The 26,656-nt window shown below is 35.3% G+C and overlaps 10 protein-coding genes and 1 pseudogene across 12 annotated transcripts; 5 read left to right on the top strand and 6 right to left on the bottom strand.

The window, feature by feature from the left end:
* Window positions 1–100: 100 nt before the first annotated feature.
* On the bottom strand, window positions 101–472 carry AT1G65349 (uncharacterized protein; the record flags this gene model as incomplete). The annotated part of the gene is made up of 2 exons (NM_001334202.1): window positions 101–159; window positions 304–472. 2 exons carry the CDS (start codon window positions 470–472, stop codon window positions 101–103), a joined length of 228 nt encoding a protein of 75 aa, NP_001321197.1.
* Window positions 269–5,026, top strand: UBQ13 (ubiquitin 13; the record flags this gene model as incomplete). Its single annotated transcript, NM_105209.4, has 2 exons — window positions 269–1,125; window positions 4,924–5,026. 2 exons carry the CDS (start codon window positions 269–271, stop codon window positions 5,024–5,026), a joined length of 960 nt encoding a protein of 319 aa, NP_176714.4.
* AT1G65347 lies at window positions 1,854–2,647 on the bottom strand (annotated as a pseudogene; the record flags this gene model as incomplete). The annotated part of the gene is made up of 1 exon: window positions 1,854–2,647.
* On the top strand, window positions 3,506–4,363 carry AT1G65346 (uncharacterized protein; the record flags this gene model as incomplete). Its single annotated transcript, NM_001160976.1, has 2 exons — window positions 3,506–3,634; window positions 4,124–4,363. The coding sequence occupies 2 exons, from the start codon at window positions 3,506–3,508 to the stop codon at window positions 4,361–4,363; spliced, it is 369 nt and encodes a 122-aa protein (NP_001154448.1).
* An 817-nt stretch (window positions 5,027–5,843) lies between the features above and the next one.
* Window positions 5,844–6,268, bottom strand: AT1G65342 (uncharacterized protein; the record flags this gene model as incomplete). The annotated part of the gene is made up of 2 exons (NM_148628.1): window positions 5,844–5,918; window positions 6,008–6,268. The coding sequence occupies 2 exons, from the start codon at window positions 6,266–6,268 to the stop codon at window positions 5,844–5,846; spliced, it is 336 nt and encodes a 111-aa protein (NP_683469.1).
* Window positions 6,269–7,897: 1,629 nt separating this feature from the next.
* CYP96A3 (cytochrome P450, family 96, subfamily A, polypeptide 3) lies at window positions 7,898–9,409 on the top strand (the record flags this gene model as incomplete). The annotated part of the gene is made up of 1 exon (NM_105208.1): window positions 7,898–9,409. The coding sequence occupies one exon, from the start codon at window positions 7,898–7,900 to the stop codon at window positions 9,407–9,409; it is 1,512 nt and encodes a 503-aa protein (NP_176713.1).
* A 798-nt stretch (window positions 9,410–10,207) lies between these two features.
* PHE1 (MADS-box transcription factor family protein) lies at window positions 10,208–11,287 on the top strand. Its single transcript, NM_105207.2, has one exon. The coding sequence runs from the start codon at window positions 10,224–10,226 to the stop codon at window positions 11,061–11,063; it is 840 nt and encodes a 279-aa protein (NP_176712.1). The 5' UTR covers window positions 10,208–10,223; the 3' UTR covers window positions 11,064–11,287.
* Window positions 11,288–14,545: 3,258 nt separating this feature from the next.
* Window positions 14,546–17,664, top strand: CBSX6 (Cystathionine beta-synthase (CBS) family protein). Its single transcript, NM_105206.3, has 2 exons — window positions 14,546–15,249; window positions 16,449–17,664. Exons 1-2 carry the CDS (start codon window positions 14,900–14,902, stop codon window positions 17,374–17,376), a joined length of 1,278 nt encoding a protein of 425 aa, NP_176711.1. The 5' UTR covers window positions 14,546–14,899; the 3' UTR covers window positions 17,377–17,664.
* A 1,373-nt stretch (window positions 17,665–19,037) lies between these two features.
* On the bottom strand, window positions 19,038–20,490 carry XTH17 (xyloglucan endotransglucosylase/hydrolase 17). Of its 2 annotated transcripts, none has more exons than NM_105205.4 (3): window positions 20,001–20,328; window positions 19,693–19,886; window positions 19,038–19,597 (listed from the first exon to the last, which is right to left on the bottom strand). In NM_105205.4, exons 1-3 carry the CDS (start codon window positions 20,280–20,282, stop codon window positions 19,225–19,227), a joined length of 849 nt encoding a protein of 282 aa, NP_176710.1. In that variant the 5' UTR covers window positions 20,283–20,328; the 3' UTR covers window positions 19,038–19,224. The 2 variants fall into 2 exon arrangements, with proteins under 2 accessions (NP_176710.1, NP_001321436.1); NM_001334201.1 differs by having other exon boundaries at window positions 19,064–19,597; window positions 20,001–20,490.
* A 1,196-nt stretch (window positions 20,491–21,686) lies between these two features.
* AGL38 (AGAMOUS-like 38) lies at window positions 21,687–22,615 on the bottom strand (the record flags this gene model as incomplete). The annotated part of the gene is made up of 1 exon (NM_105204.3): window positions 21,687–22,615. The coding sequence occupies one exon, from the start codon at window positions 22,613–22,615 to the stop codon at window positions 21,779–21,781; it is 837 nt and encodes a 278-aa protein (NP_176709.2). The 3' UTR covers window positions 21,687–21,778.
* Window positions 22,616–24,603: 1,988 nt separating this feature from the next.
* Window positions 24,604–26,171, bottom strand: AT1G65295 (ubiquitin carboxyl-terminal hydrolase). The gene is made up of 3 exons (NM_105203.2): window positions 25,894–26,171; window positions 25,467–25,753; window positions 24,604–25,386 (listed from the first exon to the last, which is right to left on the bottom strand). The coding sequence occupies exons 1-2, from the start codon at window positions 25,975–25,977 to the stop codon at window positions 25,490–25,492; spliced, it is 348 nt and encodes a 115-aa protein (NP_564848.1). The 5' UTR covers window positions 25,978–26,171; the 3' UTR covers window positions 24,604–25,386; window positions 25,467–25,489.
* Window positions 26,172–26,656: the final 485 nt, after the last annotated feature.

Genomic DNA, 26,656 nt, shown 5'->3' with positions numbered 1-26,656 from the left:
TTAGTAAAGATATTCTAAGCATGAGTTTTTACCTAAATATATAATCCTGAACTTATGTTTTTAAAGCTTTCTAAAATCAACATACGATATGTATTTATCCTCAAGATTTGGACAATCCTACATTCAATGTTTTAGTAACCGCGCAAGAAGTGAGGTCATCTAGAACAAAAGACAGAAATGTTGGACCTCAACTTTTTGCTATGAGTAGGCTGATTACAATATCCAGAAGGAATCAACACTCCATTTGGTTCTCAGGTTAAGAGGTGGTATGCAGATTTTTGTCAAGACTTTGACAGGCAAAACCATCACTTTGGAGGTTGAAAGTTCTGATACTATTGACAATGTTAAGGCTAAGATCCAGGATAAGGAAGGAATCCCTCCGGATCAGCAGAGGCTTATCTTTGCCGGTAAGCAGCTTGAAGACGGTCGCACACTCGCTGATTACAACATCCAAAAGGAGTCCACCCTCCATTTGGTGCTTCGTCTCAGAGGTGGTATGCAGATATTTGTGAAGACCCTCACTGGAAAGACAATCACTTTGGAGGTTGAGAGCTCAGACACCATCGATAACGTGAAGGCTAAGATTCAGGACAAGGAAGGTATCCCACCAGACCAACAGAGACTCATCTTCGCTGGGAAACAGCTTGAGGATGGTCGCACACTTGCTGACAATATCCAGAAGGAGTCTACGCTTCACCTTGTGTTGCGTCTTCGTGGTGGTATGCAAATCTTTGTGAAAACTTTGACAGGCAAGACCATTACCTTGGAGGTTGAGAGCTCAGACACAATTGATAATGTCAAAGCTAAGATTCAGGATAAGGAATGGATCCCACCAGACCAACAGAGACTCATCTTTGCTGGTAAACAGCTCGAGGATGGAAGGACTTTGGCTGATTACAACATCCAGAAAGAGTCTACTCTTCACCTTGTATTGCGTCTTCGTGGTGGTATGCAAATCTTTGTGAAAACTTTGACAGGCAAGACAATTACCTTGGAGGTTGAGAGCTCAGGCACAATCGATAACGTCAAGGCTAAGATACAGGACAAGGAGGGGATTCCACCAGACCAACAGAGACTCATCTTCGCTGGGAAACAGCTCGAGGGAGGACCGGGGGGGGGGGGGGGGTCCAGAGCAAGTAGGGTTGGGGTATAGAGCCGTAAGCGCGGTGGGGTGTGAGAGAGGACGTGCTCGTACGGTTCATAGAAGGGTATGATCAACTCGTTGATTGTTGGTAACTTGAACTCCTCTATATTCGAAATATGCCTTTCTAGGAGCATTACGATCTGCAGCTCAAATGGTCTCTTATGAAGTATCTATTGGTCTTATTCTTATTGTGCGTCTTGTGAGCGCGTTTGTATCCGCGAAGGCAATCATCGCTCGGATGTTCCCCTAACCCAACCCGGGAACGGACCGGAGGGAACCGCAGCATGGGTAATGTCCGCGTCTCGTCGCAAGGCTCATTTTGAGTTATGGGTCATAGGTCGGGCTTCGGGCGGGCAGCTTTATCTGATCAAGGGCCGGGGCACACGGGTCCTGGTACTATCCAGGTGCGAAGAACCCCGGAGGTGACTGCAATGAGCAGAAATCTCACTCACCGGCCTAAACGACGAGAAAACACTCGAACGTGAGAGCAAGGGATCACCCAACGAATGGACGAGCTCCAAGAAGGGAGGAGGCAAGCACCATGCTTTCAGAGAATGACTCATTCAAGTGATAAATCGGATCAAGAAAACACCGCCCAAATAAGCTTCGCCATGAGTGGATCAGGTCCTTTAAGGCGATCCCGCGAAGCCGGTCCCCGGTGTCTAAGATCCTATCTGACTATTGAGGAGAGCTGATCTTCACGACGAACTTTTGTTGATAGTGCTTTGCTTAACACTAAGAAGTTCGATCATCCAACGTAGAGAGAAAAATCTTGCGGGCAGTTGTTGTGAACAAAGGAATGAATCTTTGGGTTTCCTCTCAACAACAGAATTTTGTTCAGGAGTTTCAGGGCAAGAATGATAAGAAAGAATGCCTTTTTATTTAAAAAGAGTGTGAAATTTGAGTTCATGAGCATTATCGGCTCTAACAGCTTTGGCTACCCTTTTGTATTGAGTTTCTATGAGCTTTAGAAACCCTGGGAAGACAGTGAGAACCTCACTTTGACTTTTGAGAAGATAGACCCAAGTAGCCCTTGAATGATCATCCACTATGGTTCAAAAATATCGAAAACCTTCTGTTCTGAGGTTTCAACTGAAAAAGGGCCCAAAATGTCAATGTGAATCAGATCAAAAGGTTCATCACAAATGTTATTATGAGATTTAAAAGGTAAGTGTTTTTGTTTAGCCAAAGGACAGATTTTACAAATGGTCTGATTGACCTTTTTATTCTTATGAGTAGGGAGTCAATCTGAAAGGATAGCACTTTTAGAAGAAGAAGGATGGCCTAGCCTGTTATGCCAAGTGTGAGAATCTGCAATAACAGAGGCACTAAAAAAAGTAGTACCTGAAAGAGATGGATCAGAATCCAAAACATAGAGGTTTGATACTTCACATAAATTTTCATTTTTACGAATTCGTCTTTCTAAATTCAACTATTAGCATAGCATTAAGTAGTAAACATTTTACACTAGGAGCTGCGCCCATACCACACACATACATGCAAACATAACAAATCAAACAAAGACAAAGAAAAGCTATTTCTAGTATACTTCTTCACTTCAGATAATCCAACCGAGATGTGATTGCGATGATGCTACCAGAAGGAGGTGATGTCTTCGCGCTACGATCGAAAGATCAAGAATCAAATAATGACTTTTCGAGGAATCATGTTAACGAAACGAATCCAACAGGCTTGACCGCATACCTACTCCTGAAAGGAGTCAAGCTTATTACTTTTAGTTACTAGTTATAGTTATCCCGGGTAAGCATACTTTTGAGTAGTTTCAGTGTATTCAACTCTTATCTATAGAAAGCGAGCGGAGTCCAGTAGTGAAATTACTTTATTTAGTAAATGAATACAGTGTCTACTAAGAAAAGTTAGAGATAAGGCGGGAACAGCTTCCATCTTTATCTTTATTAAGCTGGAAAATAGAAAGCCGGGGCTCCAGTCCAGAGATTGGATCATCTCTACGTTCATTTTTAGGAAGTAGGGTACGTCTAAGGTAAGGTCTGAAGCCGATGTTCATTGGCCTTCCGCGCCTATGATTTCTTGAATTCCTCGCAGGTCAAGCGGCTGAACTCTTTTTATCTTTTTTTTTGTGTCTATCCGGTCTTCCACTGTTCTTGCCTTCTTATCTTAAGCAGTCGCTAGGCTAATGGGTATGGTCCAATCAATGGAACATTCTTCTGAACTGAAGACGGAAGCAAGCGCATTTAGTAATAAATTTCTTATACAGGATTTCTTTCACTATTAGATTCAGTATTAGAAAGGTCTGGGTGATCGCAGTATATTCGGACCTGTAGTTAGCTCAGCTTGGGCAGCACCCCATTTTTAGGTACCATCAACAGCAAGACCATACAAATGTCATCGCTTATTCTTTCAACATTTGCGGAGCGTCTCACTGAACTGGGTCAAAGAACTACCTTCCTGGAGCTACCTCCTTACTTAGATCGTTCGTTCCCCAATTCAAACTCGGGCAAAGTTGTCCAGGTGGGAAAATATCTACCACCTGAGGTAAAACATAAAGCTGTAGACCTGCTTCGTGAGTACAAAGACGTCTAATCCTTCGCCTGTGAGACATCTACTTAGTTATCGGTACTCGGACACCCAATCCCATCCCCGAAAGACAGAAGGAAAGACAAAGATTACCATTAGGCGAAAGCAGGTCCACAAGGTGAAGACTCTCTATCGTCAGATCGTTGGCAGTCTAGTTCTGCTTTCTTTGGAATCGAAGTTTAAGGCATTCAGACATGGGATTTTTTAAGTGCATTCAGCATCAGTATCTGCTTTCTTTCCTGATGTAATTGCAGAGAAGATGTAGACAAAACTTACTTAATTTAATTCAAACCCTGTGCGAAGGAACTCAGGAATCACTTCCCCTTCATTGAAAACAACATAAGAAGGAGTGTTCTAAGGCCAATAGACAGAAAGTGAGTGCTTGATGTAGCATATCTGCTGTTCACTATCAACCATAGGCAGACTAAGCAAGGCTCGATGGAATTGAGGTTCGATGTAATTGACCTGCCTTATGTTGGACTTCCCAACTTACCTAGCGGAAGAAAAGGGCTAGGACCTATAAATATAAATATGTATAGGTCACTTCCACCAACAACTCAAGCTATTTCTTACTGGGATTCTCCACAAGTACTAGAAAGTATGGGATCTCTACAACTTGTTCCACAAACTCAAACTATCGGTCAAGGAAGCATACGCCTCTAACTCGGTTCATTCCCTAGGTACCCATTCTTGGGTTCTTACAAGGTAGGCTCGTGCCCGGGTTCACTCGTGAAAGAAAGGTTATAGCGGTAAAGTAAAGAAAATCCTCCCTTCTTGCTTCCTTAGGGTACGTCCCCTATCGCCTTTCATTCGGAAAAGCTCGAGTCATTATCCTTCCTGTACTTCAAGTGAGAGCTAGAGCGCTTCTTTCTCAATTACATCTCTAAGGATTTGAGTGCTTTAGACTAAGAAGTGAGATTAGATAGGCTTGTCTTAGGATTTGATGCACATTCAAGGGCAACTACTGCTTATGGGTAGGCACCTAGTGCTACAATGGCTGTAACAGATTCAGAGATTGCATTTGCCCTTGGATACACACCACACATTGATTGGATTTGAAAGATACGAAGGGTCCATAACGGACAGGAACTACAACTATTGATACTCGGTCTAGACTAGGGGGGGGGAAGGCACTGCCGGAAACGGGACTGCTGTACTATAAAGGGGTTACCGTCGAAGGTAAGGACAGAGACTGATTAAATGGGGAGGACAGATATAGGCAGACACTTCCAAAAGGCAGAAGCATTGGCTTTTTTGGCTGATTACAACATCCAGAAGGAATCGACTCTTCACTTGGTTCTTCGTCTTCGTGGTGGAAGCTTCTGAGCTTTGTGGTCAAAACTGATGTTGTACGATTGAGCCTCGTGCACTTGTGTGGTGATGTCTACAAAAGAAGAACACTTTCTCTATCGTGTTGATGTTTCATTTTCTGTTTATGTCCGTTTTTCTTGTTATGAACCTTTCGGTTGGGCTCTTAATGGGCCTGTATGTTTCAAATATTAATAATAATCCAAGTGCACGTTAGAAAATCTATTATTGCATTCCTCCTACCAATGTATGTCGCATACTTAACTCGTCAAAATATGGGATTGGGTCTGTGGGAAGGTATTTTGGCCAAGGATATGAATTTCGTAATTAAGTTTTACTTTTACGGTTTTACCATTATTTACTATGGCGAAGTTTTCTGTTTTAAGGAATTATCTTGAAATGGCTGACACAGACAAATAGGTTTGAACAGAAGCCTAAAGGCTTTAATACCAATAACTTTAATACCAATAACTAGGTCTGGGTATGAAGCCGATATCCGGAAAAATTGTGATATTTGTTATTCGATTCATTTTAACCGAATACTTGATTTTGTGATTTGTTATTCGATTCGCCATGAAATCATATGAAATGGTTTATGTCTTTATGACACTTTGATCAGATTTTGTGCATAGAGATCGAGTGTGTATATATAATTTGTGAAGTAAGAAGAAAAACACATAACACGATGAAAAAGTTTAGAAACATATGTTGGACGTATCTTATCTATGGATATAGATCAATAAATTGACAAAAACGAATGAAAAACTAAAGAAAAATTATTACAGAAATTGAAGAAGAGTTTACAAAAGAATAGATCCATTACATTGAAGAAGAGTTACAAAGTCTCTAAAAAAAGAGGGTTTATATGATACATCGAAGTATCAAACCCTAAAGGAACCAAACCAAAGGCCTAGACTTGCAGAAGAAGAAACGGCAAACTCTCGGATATAATATCGATTCAGTGACTTCGCCTTTCGTTGCATACGAGCGTCCAATCACCTCGACCCCTTTAACCCTAACATAAGGCCATGGGGGGAGCGGGAGATCCTCATCAAAATTGGAATCATATGCATCCTCCATCGTTTTAAACAAGAAACTGAGACGTGCCTTGTCTCTCTCAATCTCATCAAGTGTACGGTGGTGAATAAGATCTCGACCTCCTTGTAGACCGATGCGTACAGAAGAAGAAAGAGATGACTGATTGATGAAGAGCAAGAGTATCATGAAGCTTATGAAGCTGATTCTACAAGTATTCACCATTGTTGAAGAGAATCCGGAGCTTTTAGGGTGTTCTTTGGTTACGTGAATTCGAGAAAGCTTTTTCAGATTTACTTTGTGATGTTTGAGAGCGTCTGTGGGTGTTCATATATATAAGAGAATATACCTTTGTTTTTTTTCCTAGTTTAATTAGGAAATATGTTAATTACATGTATAAATTGGAGTGGGGATAATTTCTCTTTTCCCTAAATTTAGGGATTATTAACCAAAAAGATAATTCTCTTTTCCTTGGATTATTAACAGATGTATGTTTAAAGTTTATCCTTTTCTAATTTCTATATATCCGTAGCCGACTTTAATTAAGATTTTCTATTACTTTTGTTATTTACCAGAATTTTAATTTTTAAGGCTTTATCTAAATTAAGAGCCGCACATACAATTACAAGAGTTTAAAACAATAATATATTCATTTAAATGTAATATATACAAGATCTGAAAAAGTACTTCCCAAAAGAAAGAAAATCTTATGATGGTTGTTATCGGTTAAACTTTGAATATAATACAACAAAGAGAAGATAGACGATAAAAAGAAGTGGCACAAAAAGCATAATGTTTGGAATGATGTAAAGAAATTTCTGATTTAGATGAACGTATTCGTTACAAGACACACATAAAGATTTTTTTTTTTTTTTTTTTTTGAATCTAATATTAAATTATATTCAAAAGAAAAATAAACATTTATACATATACATGTAAACTTGTTTCGAAAATTTCAAAGAACTCTAATATGTTCTTCTTGATCCAAACCACACTTGGATTCCATTCACATACTTCACTTATTAAGATTTACCATTTGGGAATACGAGCATGTCGGTAGAAGAGAGGCTAGGTAGAATGAAATAAATGTAGATTTATGTTTTTTTAATGATTTTTTAAAGGTTTTTTCATGTATTTTTCTTTTATTTTTTTTAAAAAGTTTTGATTTGGAATTATCGAAAGATTTATGAACAAAATTTTAGCTTATATTTTCTTAAAAAGACTTTAAAATAGTAGAAAAGCTTGAAATAAAAAAATAAAAAATGGTCAAAAGTTTTGTTGGATTTTGTTTAGATTACCATATCATTTGTTATAAAATTTCATTCAATAATAGAAAACCAAATGACATCACGTATCGTTGAATATACACTTCTACGTATTTAACAAAATGATTAATGATTCACTTTCAATGAACCCAAATGTTTTTTAAAATCCGATAAAACTTTAAACCTAAGATATAAACTTTAGAAAAAGACTTATGAAATATAAACCCAAACTAACCCATAACACCACCTAAAATATTCTGATTAGAAAAAGACTTATGGGTGGGGACATCAATGTAAACTTTCATAATTTGCAGAAATCTTACAAAATTTACTCGAGGCATTTATTACAAAATATGGTTCCGCCTCTGCGCATACACTATACATAAAATTGGAAAAAAAAGTTTTAACGGATAATATGATTTAATGTCGTTACACATCCCAATGCAACGGATCGAAATAGAATGCATGTGTTTATTCATTTCATTTCGTATATGATATCGTAAGGGAGTTCATATACTCACTAACAAGACAAAACATTTCTTGACCAAAAGAAAAAAAAGATTTCTTGAATAAACATTTTGTTACTATAATGGCGATAGTCATAGGTTTACTTGAAATCTTCACAGCATTTGTTTTCTTCATTTTCTTCCAATGTTTATTACTCCACAAGAAAACTCCCAAGCCTTTGCTCACGAACTGGCCGGCCCTTGGGATGCTTCCGGGTCTACTCCTCCAAGTGCCTCGTATCTACGACTGGATCACCGAGGTTCTTGAGGCGACAGATATGACGTTTTGTTTCAAAGGTCCATGTCTTAGCGGAATGGACATCTTGCTTACTGTTGATCCGGTGAATATCCACTACATTCTAAGCTCAAATTTTGCTAACTACCCCAAAGGAATGGAGTTCAAGAAGATCTTCGAAGTCGTGGGTGATTCAATTTTCAACGTTGACTCGGGTTTGTGGGAGGATATGAGGAACTCGTCTCATGCCATTTTTAGTAATCAAGATTTCCAAATGTTCTGGGTGAGTACAAGTGTAAGAAAATTAAGGCAAGGGCTTGTTCCTATTCTTGAAAACGCAGCTGATAAAAATATCCTTGTCGACTTGCAAGATTTGTTCCAGAGATTCTTGTTTGATACATCTTTGATTTTGATGACCGGGTATGATCCAAAATGTTTATCCGTTGAAATGCCTAAGGTTGAGTTCGGTGACGCGGTCGATGGTGTTTCTGACGGGGTTTTCTATAGACATGTTAAGCCGGTTTTCTTGTGGAGGCTCCAATATTTGATTGGTGTAGGAGTAGAGAAAAGATTGAAAAGAGGTCTAGCGGTATTCGATCAACTACTCGAGAAGATCATAACGGCTAAACGAGAGGAGATCAATAGTCATGGGACTCATCATCCCTCAAGAGGAGAGGCCATAGACGTGTTGACATACTACATGACTATGGACACGACCAAATATAAGTACTTGGAACCAAGTGATGATAGATTCATCAAAGACACTATTTTGGGTTTCTTGATAGCGGCAAGAGATACAACAAGTTCAGCACTCACTTGGTTCTTCTGGCTTATGTCCAAGAACCCTGAGGCAATAAACAAGATCCGACAAGAGGTTAACAAGAAGATGCCGAGGTTTGATCCCGCAGATTTAGAAAAGCTCGTGTATCTACACGGTGCCGTGTGTGAGACGCTAAGGTTATACCCACCAGTTCCATTTAACCACAAGTCACCGGCAAAGCCAGACGTACTTCCAAGTGGGCATAGAGTAGATGAGAAATGGAAGATTGTCATATCTATGTATGCATTAGGGAGGATGAAATCTGTTTGGGGAGATGACGCAGAAGATTTCAGACCAGAGAGATGGATTTCAGACAGTGGAAGGTTAAAACATGAACCTTCATATAAGTTCTTGGCGTTTAACGCCGGTCCAAGAGCTTGCTTGGGGAAAAAGTTAACGTTCTTACAGATGAAGACAGTGGCTGCGGAAATCATACGAAACTATGACATCAAGGTCGTTGAAGGGCACAAAACCGAACCAGTTCCTTCTGTTCTTTTTCGTATGCAACATGGTCTCAAAGTTAATATCACTAGGATCTAGTGATAGTTTTTGTATTTTTTTTGCTGTTAAAGATTTCAATAAAACATGCATGTTTACTCATGCTTAGACTTATTTTGCAAACACGTCTTTAATTTGTATCAGTCATTTGCCTTATAAGAGTCTCTATTTCATAATAACATCACGGTTTTACAATAGCATGTGCTCACATTTTGTGGTCTTTAGAATCTGATGTTTAGTTACTAATATTTTTTTTGGCAGCTATGGTTTGTATTATTGGACCCTTCCCCACAGTTATAACACCCAAAATCGATAACACACATAATAGCATGTGTCTTAACGAAACAAAAAAAATAAAATAACATTACTTTCACTGTTTAGCCATAACATTACTTTCTATCCAACTGATATTACATGTATTTTAAATTATTTATTAATTATGTTTATATAAACTATTAACATATAGAAAAAATTTAGAGATTGAAGAAATATCTTAAATTACCTTTGATGTAATTTGTTTTCCTTTCAATGGACTTCCTAAATAAAGTATAAATCTCATTAGATATGTGATACAACTGTTTTCCTATATATCTTGTTTTTATATATGCCCCCCAAAAGGTAAAATATCTATATGGGCTGTCTCTAAAGATAAATGATTATCACTTTACCATCAATCACATGCCTACACGTAAGGGTGAAACTAATACAAATCCTGAAAAATTAGTAAAATAAAAAATCAATTAATCATATCCAGCAAAGCAATAAAAAATCTATTGACTCGAAAATTGACTATATAAACCATCCTCCTCATGCTAACAAGACAAAGCAAAATACACAAAAGAAAAAGATAAGAGATATGAGGGGGAAGATGAAGTTATCGTTCATAGAAAATGATTCAGTGAGGAAAACAACATTCACCAAAAGGAAGAAAGGGATGCTGAAGAAATTCAACGAGCTAGTAACTCTATGTGGTGTTGACGCATGTGCGGTCATCCGTAGCCCGTACAACTCGATCCAGGAGCCTTGGCCATCAAGGGAAGGCGTTGAAGAAGTGATGTCGAAGTTTATGGAGTTTTCGGTGTTGGACCGGACCAAGAAGATGGTGGATCAAGAGACGTTTTTACGTCAAAGGATCGCCAAAGAAACAGAACGTCTCCAGAAGCTACGTGATGAGAACCGTAATTCTCAGATTCGAGATTTAATGTTTGGTTGTCTCAAAGGAGAGGTGGACGTGTCTCATCTTCATGGAAGAGATCTTCTTGATTTGAATGTATTTCTTAACAAGTATCTCAATGGTGTTATTCGTAGGGTTGAGATCCTTAAGGAGAACGGTGAGTCTTCTTCATCTGTACCTCCTCCTATTGGTGTAGCTCCTACTGTTGTGGATGCATCTGTCCCAATCGGTTTTGATGGTCGTATGATTCAAGATCAAAACCAAAATCAGCAAGAGCCGGTTCAATTCCAATACCAGGCTCTTTATGATTTTTATGATCAGATTCCAAAGAAACTTCATGATTTTAACATGAAAATGAATATAGATCCAAATCAGAGTATGAATTTGGATCTTAATGATGGAGAGGACGAGGGCATTCCTTGCATGGACAACAACAACTACCACCCCGAAATCGATTGTCTCGCTACCGTCACCACTGCCCCCACTGATGTTTGTGCTCCTAACATCATCAATGATCTCTAGTCGAAGGGATGTATTTCGAGTGAAGTGGTTGATCATCTGCATCTTTTGATTTTTCCATTTCAGAAAATAAAATTTATGTGATGTTTTTTTTTATTATTGTACTACAGTTAAAGGTTTTGCCTTTAAGTTCATTTCCGTTGATGTATTTGCCTGAAAAGGTTTAGTTCAATTTGAATAATTTTAATCATTACAAAATAAAGAGTTTTCAGTATCTTTAGAAGAAACAAATCTTTAGATATGATGTCATTAAAAACCCTATAATATCTAAAATAGCTTTGATTAAGTCAACTTTCTTTGTTTTGCCTATATATATGCTATGGCTATGTCATGTTTTCGTCTTACTTATATTTGAACTAAAATGATTATGAATGTTATTGCCATATTTTTGTTGGATTCAAATGTTGATCACAAAAAAGAAAGGATTTCAATTTTGTGTACCATGCTATTTCAAGATGTTTCTAGCAAATTCTCAACTACGTAGTTTAGGTGACCACTTGTGAGACCTTTGCATACTTTGGCACACATAATTTTCTAATGCATACCTCATCTATGAGTCGAGAAGACGTCCCATGGGAATAAAAAAATCGAAGACAAAAGTACATATATAGTGCTGACCATTGTGGATCTCCTGATGTACATACTCAGCCGTAATTGGTTTTAACTTCAGTAGCTTCTGCCACGTTTTGGAACCTAGAGTAGAATCCTTACCATCCTAACAGATAATATATTGTCGGAACCGCCCATAATAAACCCCCACGAAGTTAGTAGTTTCCAAATTAAGCTTAAGCTAAACAACCGTGACACATGAATACGTTGGAAATGAAGCCCTCATTCCTTTTTAGGAATACACGCTTCTTTCAACATATTGGCACGCTTGTGGAAAAAAACATAGAATAGTAGAAAACCTAGCAAGATACGGCCATAAAAGAAATTAAGGAATCTTAAAAATCTCTTCTTTCACATTGTTTCCACACTTCCCCTGCTTTGTTGTTTCAGAATTGAGACACGTTGTACAAGATTTTTGGATCAAAAGACTCGCAAATATAGTTAAGTTTATTTATGACACCTAAATTCTAGTCCAACAAGAATTTGCGTGATCGCAAATTTTGATAAATTTGTGTGCTTGTATTATCTATTTTATCCAACGGAAAAAGATTCTTGATAAATAATATCTATCGTTTTCGAAAAACTTTGTTTTTCATCACTGAGTTTTTAACATCGAATGCATTAATTTCATGGAATGCTTTTTTATCCCAACATGATAGAATTGTAATTTATTACTTTGTCAAAGTTTTGGAACGTTAGACTTTGCCATTCATCCCAAGCAAGTGGGAGGGTGATATCTCGTTGGTGATCAAAAGGATCTTTTAAGGATTTCCAAAGTTCTTTAAGATCTCGCATGTGTGCATAGTCATATAATACACTTTTATCGAATTGTCTTTTAAGGAAGATTCGATTTTACTTTTTCTTGGGCCATCGAAGTATCATACTCTTTTAAGGTCTCCGTTATCTCAAGAGACTCCAAACGTAACTTAACATTGATGGTCTAAGATATGTAGTAAGTCTGAGTAATGTATAAGACTGTAAATCGAAGCTTCTCGATATTAGTCATTTCATTTCTAATATAAAATCATGGAGAACGTTATTAGAAATTTGATATTTTATTTTATAGCATGGAAGGTACTTGTATAAGCAATACAATTACATTTTAAAAAGTATAATAATAACCATCAAAACGTTTTAGGAAAAATACTCTCCAAAGAGTAAACCGTAAATTAAAACAAATATAAAATCTCTTATAAAAACTAAAAACCGATGAGTCAGTTTTTGAGAGAGAATATTTTTTGGAAAAAATGAGATATTTGAGTGAGAGGAATTAATGAAAAATAAGTGTATATATAGATGAAAATTATTGTTATTAGCGGTTAAGTAACCGTTTGAAAAGTAAAAACAAATATTAAAGCATGGGTAGTTAAATTTGTCTGACTGTTGAGATTTAAAAGATAAATGAAATCTTAGTTCAAAAACAAATAATCAAGAAGATATATTAGTTTATATAGGTGGCTGAGCCTCCTTTAATAATAATGATAATATAGACGATAATATGATTATGATATGGTGACTAAATCATCCATATTAAGAGAATAAACTAAAAGCGGTAAAAGAAGTAAATAAGTTATGGTAATTTAAATTGTCCATGTTAAGGCAGTAAATTAAAATATTAAATAAAATATGATGATTTAAATCATCCATATTAAAACAGTAAATTAAAATATTAAATAAAATATGATGATCAAAATCATCTATGTTAAAGCATTAAATTAAAGTATCAAATAAAATATAACGATTAAACTCATCTATATTAAAATATTAAAATAATATATGGTGACTAAAATCATCCGTAAAAATAAGGTGATTTAAGTCATCCATATTAAAGAATTAAAAACAGTAAAGAAATTATGATGCGTTAAACAACCATATGAAACCATTATGTTTATAAAAGAGTTGCATAGCCGTACTTCGGTAATAAATAAATCGATGTGGTAGAGTGATCGTTCTGAAAATATGTTGTAATTAAATAGAATAATATATTGTAAATTATTTGTCAATTCATCTTCTTTTTATGTTTTAAAGAGTATAATGATAGAAAGAATATAAAAGAGATAAATATAAGAAAGATTGATGGCAGAAAAAAAAAAAGTGTAATGAGAGGAGAGTAACAATGTGAAGAAACTTTTACGTTGAATTTCTTTCATATTGAACTGGTGTCATTTACAACTGAATAAAGAGGAACTTTATATTACAAAATATAGACAATATTTACTGTAATGATTTACGACAATGGATTCCATATCATTTTTGATACGCAAGTTTTTACTGATTTTTGCAATACATATATAAATGTGAGAAGGTAAAAATATCAGTAATGTGTTGGTGACTTTGTAGTAAACAAAATGGTCTCTCTGTGTAGACGAAGATGACAAAGAAAACATGTGCCCATCTCATCCTCAGGGCTTTCTCTGTCTCAATGAAATCACATGTGCTGACCTTTTGTAGTCTTTAGAAATTTGACATTTTGTTACCATTATGGGACCATTCCTCAACAATTTCAAGATCCTAAACTGATAATACACATTCATAATAACATGGTCTATTCTTTTTTTTTTTGCCAACTTAAATGTGTCTTTTTAAGATTCTTTTAACTTTTTTTTGGGTCAAAATCTTTTTACTTATTTTCTATTTATTGATCCATTTTTTAGTTTGTCAATTTATTACCCAAAATTGATAATACACATCCCTACTAACATGTGTCTTCTTAAAAAAACAATTTCACTAAAATCATATTAATTTTTGGGGTAAAATAATATGTCCTAATTATTTCTTCTTTATTTTTTCATTTATATATTTTTTCTTATTTTTAAGATATTTGTTACCTATTTTCTATTTCTGTTTTTGGTCTAACAATTTGTTACCTATTTTGTTTTCATTTTATTACATCAAAGATCCAAAGTACACATAAGATACGTCCAACATATGTTTCATCGTGTTATGTTTTTTTTTTCTTCTTTACTTCCAAAAATTTCATTACAATTATACGGACAGGCACAAACTCAATCTCTATCCACAAAGCTCTGATCAAAGAAGTCTCAGAAACCAATTCATGGGATTTCAATGGTGAATTCTCTCCTCCTTCTTCTCTTAATCCTTCTCCGATCACCAATCACCGGCCTCCACCTTCTCCTCATCTTTCTTCACTCTCTTTTATAACTCTCTGTTCCTTCAGAATTTTCCCCAATCTTCTTCTTCAAATTGAAGTAGATCTAGTGATCTCTTTAATGGCGTCAGTGTTCTTGTATCATGTGGTGGGAGATTTAACTGTAGGAAAGCCAGAGATGGTTGAGTTCTACGAAACAGAGACGGTGGAATCTGCGATTAGAGCTATCGGAGAATCGACGGAGTGTGGGATTCCGGTTTGGAGGAAGAGAACGACACCTTCGCTTCCTGGGTTTGTTGAGAATAGTGAGATGAGACAACAAAGATTCGTTGGGATTTTGAATTCTTTAGATATCGTTGCGTTTTTGGCTAAGACTGAGTGTTTGCAAGAAGAAAAAGCTATGAAGATTCCTGTCTCTGAGGTTGTTTCTCCTGACAATACTCTATTGAAACAGGTTGATCCTGGGACTAGGTACTGTTACTTTGTCTTTAAAGGATACTGTTTCTTGATTTATGTCATAAATGATACTGTTTCTTGGTTTGATTCTGTTTGTTGTGTCTGAGAGTAGTTTCCTTTTAAGTTGGAGTCTTGACTTTAGTAAAATGTGGCAATGAAAAATTGATGTTTGATTTGTTGATTATAGTGTTCTGAGTCTAGTTTCTGTGGATTTAGTTTAATCCAAAGTTGATTACTTGAATAAATGAGTTTTGTGCTAGTGGCGCTTCTTAGGACCTTTCAAAGATTGTACTTTCTAGGACTCATAGTTCGATAAGTTTGGTCACTTGTTTCAACTTCAAAACTAACAAAGATCCATTATTTTGTACCGTTTATTTGGTCTAATCATATATGATAATTGACTGCATCTTACATCATTTATTTCTCAGAACATGGTTGGATCTAATCAGAGAAATTCGTACATATAGGCCATGTGCTTTCAATATTCATATTTTGATGATTTGATCTAACTTCATGTTCTAGTGGGACCTCCTTTTCTTCTTATTTTGTTGATTGATTAGAGGGTGATAACATAGTAAGGTTCATGGCCTCGGGCCTCAAATTATCAACCTTTGGTAGTAATAGTATATACAATGTTTTCTTGTGCTCAGTGTTTAGGAAAATGCTGCAAACATCTGGGGAAACCCAAATACTAAAAAGTGAATAGTTTGTAATGTTCCAATCTCTTTTTGACTTCTATTTTTCCCCCTTAAACGTCCCTTAGACCTTAGTCAATGCTTCTTTTATGTCTGCAACTAACTTTGTAATTGACTATTATAAAACTTTATGTCATCTAAATAATACAAAAACATGACATGAATAGAGTTTTGTCTTAGATCATGTGATGGTAAGCATTTTACTAGATAAAAGGGATTACTATGTTTTAGTCTCTTACAAAAAGTTTCTACATATCATTCTCACCCTGTTCAAGAAGGATTCTTTATTTCACTTTTGTGATTTGTTTCCTTTCATCTTATAAACTTTAACTTCTGTCTAATTTGTTGATTACATAAGACTAAATGAGGAGCTTAAAATGCGCTCTTGTCCAAAAGTTATTGATTAAATGATTCATTTGTTGCAGTGAATTTGATGTGTCTGTTGATGGAATAACCTTCCTTGTTTAAATACCAGTTTTTATTATGATGATGATTTTCTTTTATCAAATATAATGCAAGGTTGATAGATGCTTTGGAGATGATGAAACAAGGAGTGAGACGACTTCTGGTTCCAAAAAGCGTTGTTTGGAGAGGTATGAGCAAGAGGTTCTCCATTCTTTACAATGGAAAATGGCTGAAGAACAGTGAAAACTCTAGTAGTAGCAGTGGTCTCTCTGCTGACTCCACCAACAGGCCTACTACGTCCATGACTTCAAGCCGGGACAAGTTTTGTTGTCTCTCTAGGGAAGACGTGATCCGCTTCCTTATAGGTGTCCTTGGAGCATTAGCTCCTTTACCACTCACATCAATCTCCACTCTGGGAATCATCAATCAAAACTATAACTTCATTGAAGCCTCTCTTCCAGCCATTGAAGCCACTCGTAGGCCACTGTGTGACCCTAGTGCGATCGCCGTGTTGGAACAAACCGAAAACGAACAACAGTTCAAGATAATAGGAGAAATCTCAGCTTCAAAGCTCTGGAAATGTGATTATCTAGCTGCAGCTTGGGCTCTAGCTAATCTCTATGCAGGACAATTTGTGATGGGAGTTGAGGACAACATGTCATCAAGATCATTCAGCGACTTCCTCCAAACTTCATTTCCAGGAGGAGAACAGAACGGAACAGCAACAAATGCCAAGAAGTTCAGCAGCAGGAGCATCGGTTTTAATCCGACAAGCCCGACAAGATTGAGCATCGGTAGGAGCATGTACAGAGGAAGAAGTGCGCCGCTAACTTGCAAAACATCGAGCTCATTAGCTGCTGTTATGGCTCAGATGCTGTCTCACAGGGCTACTCATGTTTGGGTTACAGAGGCTGATTCAGATGATGTTCTTGTTGGAGTTGTGGGCTATGGAGAGATCTTGACTGCTGTAACTAAACAACCTTCTGCTTTCGTTCCTTCGAATCGGTCTTATGAAGGTTTTGGCAATGAAAATCAAAGCTAAGACTACAATAAAAAAAAAAGATGGTCTCATTTCTGTCTGTTATCCTGTGAGACGTTCTCAGGATAGAAGGATAATATTTTTGGGTGCTTAGTCAATTTGTTATTGGGTACTACTAGTGTCAAGAAGCAAAGTTTAATCATCTTGTGTCCTGTGAAAAAAGTTGCTTTTGAGACGTTCTATGGATAGAAGGATTATATTCTTGGGTGTTCAGTCAATTTGTGTACTATTGAATCTATTGTCAGAGCTCCATGAAGCAAAATTAAATTATTTTTTCTAAGACAGTCAAAGGTGTTATTCATTGCAAGGTGAGCACACACAAAAGCTGCGTTACACCCTTGTTACAACTCAAATATCTCGTAGTTTGGAGACACCAACAGAACTAAAGAATATTCGAGTTGACTAAGAAGATATGAAACACAAGAGCCTTTGATCTAAATGCCGTGACAAGTTCTTACTTTCTGCACCGAGGCACCTATTGCGCATCATGCACGTGAACTGAACGTAACATGATAAAATTCAGAGTATTTATATATGTTCCGTTCAGTTGCATGGGACTGGAGTTATAAAATCAGAACACGTGGAAACACAAAGGAATTCTCTAGATCGCCATTATTAGTTAGAAAGATTGCTGGAGCGTATCAGTAGGTGTAATAGTTTGAGCACTTAAGAGTGGGTCATTGGTCATCGAAGCATGTGGCAGCCATTGTGTTAGCTAGACTCTGTTAAACATTAAATAGATGAAATGTGTGGTGGCATTTTTTTTTTTTTTTTTGTAGTATATATGTAAGTTTAGTTTCATCACCATTTCATCAATAAGAGCTTATAAATTATAAGGTTTTCCTCTACATACATTTTATCATCAAACAGGTAAATCAGTTAAAAAATGGAAGGCAAGACTGTAAAATCATAATGAGTCTTTTCATGGCACAAATTCAAGTAGTCCGAACAAGCTCAACTTGAATATAAAGTCTGTCGTCTGATGTCTATATCAGGAGTTATTGTGAATCAATGACTGGATGCAAAGTCGGTCCAGGGCCATGTTCTGTGGGATATCATCATGTCATTCCCAAAACAGAAGGTAAATTGATTTCATTCTATTATGCTGTATTATTGTTATTTATTACAAAATAGAGCAAGATTTTATTTTTGATGCAAGTTGTATGTATTTTTTATTTTTGACTCAAGGTGATACTGTTAGTGAATACTGCAAGTTGGGGTTGGGGTGTGCATACTCTGTGTGCAGCGTCTTAATAACCACTCTCGAGAACTCAGGTAAAGCAAATTCTCCGAACTCATATATTATAATTATTTTTGTTAAGTAAAAGATTATGTACCAAGAACCATATAGTATTGTTATTATAACTGGAAGATGAGAAATTGAGAATACAATGTATATTGATCACCAGAACAATGTATCAATTTTAGATACAATCGAACATATATTGTTTACCAAAAAACTAGTAAATCAGTGCAAGTACATGAAAGAATTTAGTGTTCTTACTGGGGAGAGTATTAAAGTACCTTCATATCAGATAGATCAGTTCTTCATATTAGTAAGCCTATGATTTATGTTCTTCCAAAGCATTATTGTAGAATTAATGAACTCCTCTACCTATGTTTTTAACTTTTTAAAAAGTCTAGTGAAGCCGGCCAGTTAAATTTAATTACGTTAACAAATGAAAGCTTTTTTCCATAATTTATTTTTATTACTTCAATCTTAAAACATCTTACACAAACACCACATACTGTATATATGAGCAACAAATAAATGATAAAAATAAATAAAAACTTGATTGAGTTACAAAGGCAATGCCAAGTAACATATTCATGTATCAAAGAATCAAGAATTTAAGTGCACTCGGCAGGAACTCCTCGAGGAAACCTTCTTTTATCGGTGCAATAGTTGTAGATCATGTATTTACTTTGCACACCTTTCATTCTTGTCTGGCCGTTCGAATCGAGTTTTTGAGTGAACCATGGGGAATTCGCGGAACAAGATGATTTTCCATTAGCCCATACACATCCATCGACATTGTAGTTTCTATAAAAAGCAGTAAAAGGAGCTTTTGACCAATCTGTTTTCTCTAATCCTCCTCTTGTTGCCCAATGCTCGGCTTCCCAAAGACTCGCGTAGAGTCTCATTGGTTGTCTAGTTGGGAACGGGACTCCAATCGCCTCGGGGTTCTTGAACTCTCTAATAGGAATTCCATCAACCGTAAAACTGTAAGAGGGGCAAAAACAGAAGAGAACGTAAGTTCATGAGCGCATAGCCTCAAAACATATAAGATTATACAAAGTATCAAAGGTTACGCTTACATAATCCTTTGAGGATTCCATGTGATGCAATAAGTGTGAAAGTTAACGGTTGGGTCGAACCATAGATGAAATTGTTGTTCTTTGTCTCCTGTGCCTTTTGTGTAAACATTAGTATGGAGAGTATATGGATGACCACTTATGTTTCCCAAGAACTCGAAATCGATCTCATCCCACGTAGTTCCCGGAGATTTTAGCTACACAAAGTCATCATAAACACAAACATACTCAATTAATGTAGGCCTAAATATATGTACTATAGGAATAGCAAAAGATGACAAAAAACGGTTTGAAAATTGTATGTAACTTACATAGAATGTTGTCACTGTTCCAGCTGAATTACCAGGAACAAGTTTCATTTGAACCTCGGCTTTGCCATAGAGAAACTCCTGGTTAGACTGAAAACCGGATCCAGAGGATTTGTCGAGCGAGAGAGAAAGAAGTTTTCCATCTCTGTCGTGAATCTTTCCGCGGCCATCACCCCAATGTATCTGAACGTCTTTGTGGAAGCTACCCGCATAGACATGCACAGATTGTGCCGCAAGAAGAAACAGAAGTAAGAACGCAAAGCTTGTACCACAAGAAAGCTTCATTTTGTTCTCACAGGAGTATTGATATCTCAAATGTATTGTTTGATGGACAATCGAGGTAAGTGACATTAGTATATATAGTGTTTGGAAATGTTAAAAGAAAGAGAGAAGGAAGTTTCATAGGTTTGATTATTGATCGTGGGCTGTATTCTAGTTGGCTCATTCGACCTCTTGTTGGTTGTTACAAATTGAAGCCAATAAAATATAATTTCATTACTCGTTTATTGTTACAAAACAGAGAAAATAATGTATATAGACATTCGTATATCACATGCTGGTCCCGCATTGAGATCATTAGATGGAGCCCATATATCGCTATTTTCAACTTTTATAATTTGTAAAGTACATTACTCTAAGAATATCTTTTGGTATTACAATTATTTGAAAAATATAAGAAATTCAATTGGTATAAAAACATGGTTATAAACTTTCTATTGGTAAAAATAATAAAAAAAGAGTTATAAGTGATAAAATGTGGTGCTAAGATAACTCACAAGAGTTCTAAAATAGTTTCAGTATTTGACATCATAGGAAGGTTATTTTGAACACAAAGTTCAATAGTTAAAATTTGCTAAGAACTACTGAATTCGTATATGTTTAAGCACCTATAAAACTAATTAGATATGTTTCTTTTTCTTTATACTGTTTTAAATATTAAATTAATGTAAATATTTGAATACTGTATTATCCTAAATATATTAATTCATTGTATTTTTTCTTTTAGTCATTTTTCTTAAAATGTAATTAAAAACAAATAAATAGGGCTCCTAGATGGTTAAGCCAAAACAATGTTGACCTTCCATTGCTTGATCTGTCCAAAATGGAGAGTGTGGATAGTTCTGGCCGTTTAAATGTTAAGCCATAACATTACGTTCTATCCAACAAATACTACAAACAAAAAAGTAGTTGCATGAAAAAAATTGAATGCTATTAATTTGAATCACTTGTTTACAATCGATACAAGAATTATAGTTTAACATCAATTGCAATAATCGATGTCGTATTAGTTTATGTGGCATCAGTTCACTAAAATTGATACAAATCTAAATCCATTTGCATCACTTGATACAAATATACGATTTTAAATTATTTAGAAAGTGATATAAAATTTAAATCAATAACAACCAATACTAATTAAATATTAAAAAAATTGTTTACCAAGTGATGTAATTGTTTACTCAATTTGTCTATGTCTCACATTGCTCCTATGGGAAAATGAGGCTTCATAGTTTTTTTTATTTAGTGACCTTAGTTTTTGATGGTGTAAAATAAATGTAAAGTGTAATAAACAACTTAAAGAGAAAGTTTTTGATGGTGTTAAAAAAAATGTAAAGTTTAATAAGGAACTTAAGAAAGGGTAAATAAGATAAGTGTGGACGCAAGAATTGTCCAACAATTAATAATAATAAAAAAGACATCACATATAAGTTTTGTCTTATAAAATGGAGAAAACACAAATGCAAACGATCAAACACTTCACTCGAAATACATCCCTTAGACTAGAGATCATTGGTGATGTTAGGAGCACAAACATCAGTGGGGGCAGTGGTGACGGTAGCGAGACAATCGATTTCGGGGTGGTAGTTGTTGTTGTCCATGCAAGGAATGCCCTCGTCCTCTCCATCATTAAGATTTTGATTCAAATCCAAAACCATACTTTGATTCGAATCCTTATTCATATTCATATTAAAACCATGAATTTTCTTTGGAATCTGATCATAAAAATCATAAAGAGCCTGATATTGGAATTGAACCGGCTTTTGCTGATTTTGATTATGATATTGAAACATAGGACCATCAAATCCGACTGGTGCAGCTGCATTCGCAACAATAGGAAGAGGTAAAGATGAAGAAGACTCACCGTTCTCAATAAGGATCTCAATCCTGCGAGTAAGACCATTAAGATACTTATCAATATATAAACTCAAATCTTGAAGATCCCTTCCATCAAGATTATACACATTCGTCTCCCCTTTGAGACAACCAAACATTAACTCCCGAATCTGAGAATTATGGTTCTCATCACGTAGCTTCTGCAGCTGCTCTTTTTCTTTGGCGATCCTTTGACTTATAAAAGTCTCTTGATCCACCATCTTCTTGGTCCGGTCCAACACCGACAACTCCATAAATTTCGACACCACGTCTTCAACGCCTTCCCTTGACGGCCAAGCCTCCGGGATCGAGTTGAACGGACTATAGACGACCGCACATGCTTCAACACCACATAGAGTGACTAGCTCGGTTAGTTTCTTCGTCATCCCTTTCTTCCTTTTGGTGAATGTTGTTTTCCTCGATACACTGTTTTCTATTAACGATAACTTCATCTTTCTCTTCATATCTATTGTTTTTGTTATATGTGTTTTGCTTTGTTAGCATGAGGACGATTGTTTATATACTAGATAAAATGTGTTTCTTATTGCTTTGCTGGACTATTTTCAATTTTTATTTTCAGGATATGGTATTACTTTCACCCTTACGTGTTGGCATGTGATTGATGGTAAAGTGATAATCATTTATCTTTATAGACAGCCCATATAGATATTTTACCTTTTGGGGGGCATAAAACCAGACATTTAGGGGGAAAATTGTATCATATATGTAATGTGATTTATTTTTTATATAGAAAGTCCATTTAAAGGAAAATATATATTTCAAAGGTAATTTAAGATATTTTCTTCTCTATACATTTTTCTATTTGTTATTATTTTTATTTTAATATAATTAATATAAAATGCCTAAAATTGAAACTTACAGTTACAGGTAATAATTAGTTGGATAGAAAGTAAGATTATGTCTAAGCATCTAAACAGCCAGAATCACCCACACTTTCCATTTTGGGTAAATAAGTCAATGGAATGTCAAAAATTGTTTTGGCCTAGCTATCTAGGTGTCCAATTATTCATTTTAATAAAAAATGATTAAAATGAAACATATAAGGAAATAATATATTTGATATAATTTTGTATATTTACATTAATTAAATATACAAAAATTATAGAGAAAAGAAAAACATATCCAATTAATTAGTTTTCTTGGCGGTAAATTATCTAGGAATGTCTAGTTAGCTTTAGCAAATTATGAATATTGGTATAAGATATCTATATCTAAGACTATACCATATTTTAAACTCTTGAATTATGTGAGACAACCTTAGATTTGTCACAATTTAGTAGTTGTTCTAATTAGCCGCTCCATTGAGATGGAGGAGTCTTACGAGTTCACATTAATTCGGATCAGTTTTACTAAACAAACTATTATCCACAAAAAGCTACGGAAAATTTCACAAATTAGGTCTCGTTATTCTAATCTTGACTAACATCTTATTCTTTTTCTGTCTTACAAAGATTTAAGTATTAACGTTAAATAAAAATGGTGATAAAGAATCTCATCGCCGGAGACTACATTGGGAAACATATCTCATACCTCATGATGCATCCCATCCATTTTGAGTCCAAAACCTAACTTCCGAATAAGAGGTTTATTTGGGAAACAATTTCAAGTTCTATCAAAATCTCAGTAGGTACACGTGTTAAGGCTTGTAATGTTTGGAAAATGTCATCTCCACCGTAACTCATCCACCGCAAATTCAAACTCCGCTGTAGACTCATGGCTTCATCTAGACACCTCTGCACACGGATTCCCCCTTTTGCAAATCTCTAGCAATAAATTGATTGATACTTACTCTTCTTCTCCACGTAATCCCATGAAGCAAGGGTATTACGCAGCAAATAATTATAACTTGTTTTAGAGTCATCATTTTCAAAAATGTGACTGTAGTTTAGTGGTTAGTCCCAAACATTTTACTATACAGTTTTGAATCTAATTTAGACGAAAATTTTGTAATTGTTTTAAAAAACAGTTTTTTGTTATTGGGCCAAAATCTTTTTGCTGTAGGCACTCAAATTTGGGCCCTGATTATGGCTTTGATGTGGTGAGGTGAGAAAAGTGTTTAACCAGTCCGGGGTTAGAGGTAAACCCAAAAGATCACCGCTCAAGATTGACCCGACGTGTAAGTGTATGGGTTACATTGAGTTAATCAGTGTTCTTAATCTACCTTTTTATTGTAAGAACAGAAAAACTATACCGTTCTCCGACATTTCAATCACCAATAGACTTGGTGTACTATAGACATTAGACAGCAATGTAGAGTTTAATAAACATGACCTGTGAATATAAATGCAAATTGTCCGATTTAATAAAAGCCAATCAATCACGGGGAAACTGGTATAGTCAACACTCTTAACCCACACACACATATTGACTAAATTTATCACCAAGACAACTTTATGATGTCCCATGTGTGAATAATAAATAACAATTAGTAATTAATTTACAGATCTTGCAGGTTACTTACGCTAACGCAATAGAGAGAGTTGGAACAAACATTTGACATAAAACATCTCTTACAATAATAACAGTGTCAGATAAATAAACATATTCAAAGATATTGTCTAGTCTCTGCACTTGAAGATGAATAATTGCTTTTTTACTCTTTTTCCTCTATTTTAAACTAAAACACTTAAAGATCTTATCAGATCAGAATAAGGCACTAAACTTGATCCATTTTCTTAACATGTCACTCATTACAAAGACTTAACTTTAACAGCTTCACTATCACCACCATCACCATCAATACCATCATCATCATCATATTAAATACTCTTCCAATTGCCAGCTTAACCAAACAATGACTCTTTTCCAAAATATGCTAAATTCTAACTTTTAACTTTCTTAAAACACATAAGAAACAAAATGATGAAGTAAACAAGAGAATGAAAAAAAAAAAAAAAGAGAGAGAGAAAGACAGATAGAGAGAATTGATTGAACAGAGAAGAAGAAACAAATCTTGCTTGAAGTGTGAACAAGATTCTCAAAACAAAAAAAACCCTAGAAAATTATGAAAAAATGGCAAATGCAAAAAGACAATTAATTAATGAGGATGATGATGTTGCTGAGATAGTAGGTAATGAAATTTAATGAAGACTGAAAAATAAATTATAGACAAAAAATAAGTAGAAGACTCAAACCAAGAACAGATATTCTTCTTTTTTTCCTCCCTTTCACACTTGAAGATGAATCAAGATTTAGATTCACTTGTTTCTCTCCCCTGGAATCAAAACATTCATAACCAAACATCAAAACATGAACTGAGCAGAAACTAAGAACAGAGAAGAATAAGAAACTTACAAATTACAATGAAGTAGAAGATCTCAGATATGGCAACCAAAGCAATTGCAAGTTTTGGGAGTGAAAGAACAGTAACCAAAGGGTCTATTAGGGATATTGCAGTTAATAGCATAGCAACAAGGAGAAGGCAAGCAAAGACCTTTAGCACCACCACAACAAGTACAAACTGAACATATCTGAAAACTTCCAAGTTTCCTTCTTGTTTCATTCATTACCATAAACTTCTCCTCCCCCAATGGCACCATCATCATCTCATTATCTCCTTCAGCTGGTAATACCTCATTTGCCTAAACAAAATTCCAATCAAAACCCATAAAGCTCAAAACTTTGAATTCAGGTTATGTTAAAGGTTTGATTTTTAACAAAATTAGAAATACCCAGATGTGAAAGAAGAGAACTTTAGAGGGATCTAAGTAAAGAAACTAACCTGGTGACTGGAACTGATGAAGATTGAGAAGAGAAGAAGCAACAAGAAGACAATAGAGATCTTCGATTCTTCTAAAGTTCTCATTTTTTTTTTTTTTGGTTTGAAATTTTATTTTCTTTGTTGGGTTTGGTTTATTATGTGGTTAGGGATTTTGGGTAAAGTAGCAAATGCTACTTCTCTCTCGAGCTACTTTTTTCAATTATTTTGGTTATAACATTTATGATTTTTGTAGAGAAATGTTTTTGTTTTTTTTATTGAGGGAAGAAATAATAAGTGGGGTCTTTAATTTTACTATTCTTTAATTTCTCCACTTCATTACCACACCAATATCGAATCAACTGATAGAGAAAACCATACCAATTGTAATAAAACAGATTCTTCTTCTTCTTTTCGAAGGATCTGATTCTTTTGGTGACAAATATAATTTCAATAACGTTGAGTGTTTTTTTCAATTAGCATTTAGAATAGTGAAGTGGAGAAGATACCAGGCAGCAAAATTTATAACCCATACATAAGAGCTTATTTGGTCAATGACAAGAATTTAAAAGTGTGTCGTACATGTAGTATATAGTCTTTGAGTTCATAGTTTCAGTAAATTTCTTTGAGTTCATATCTCTGGTACTGAAATCTGATAACAAATAAAATAAATGAGTCATCTCACAATATCTAAAGGAATAATCTAGAAAATGCGTTGCCAAAACGTGGTTTTGAAATTGTCCACAAATCTGAAATCTTTGTAAAGTAGTAATCTTCAATATCCAAT

The sequence above is a fragment of the Arabidopsis thaliana genome, assembly GCF_000001735.4.
Source record: "Arabidopsis thaliana chromosome 1 sequence".
Lineage (NCBI taxonomy): Eukaryota > Viridiplantae > Streptophyta > Magnoliopsida > Brassicales > Brassicaceae > Arabidopsis > Arabidopsis thaliana.
Note: the sequence above shows the minus strand (reverse complement) of the source record. Positions and strands in the feature narration are given on the sequence as shown.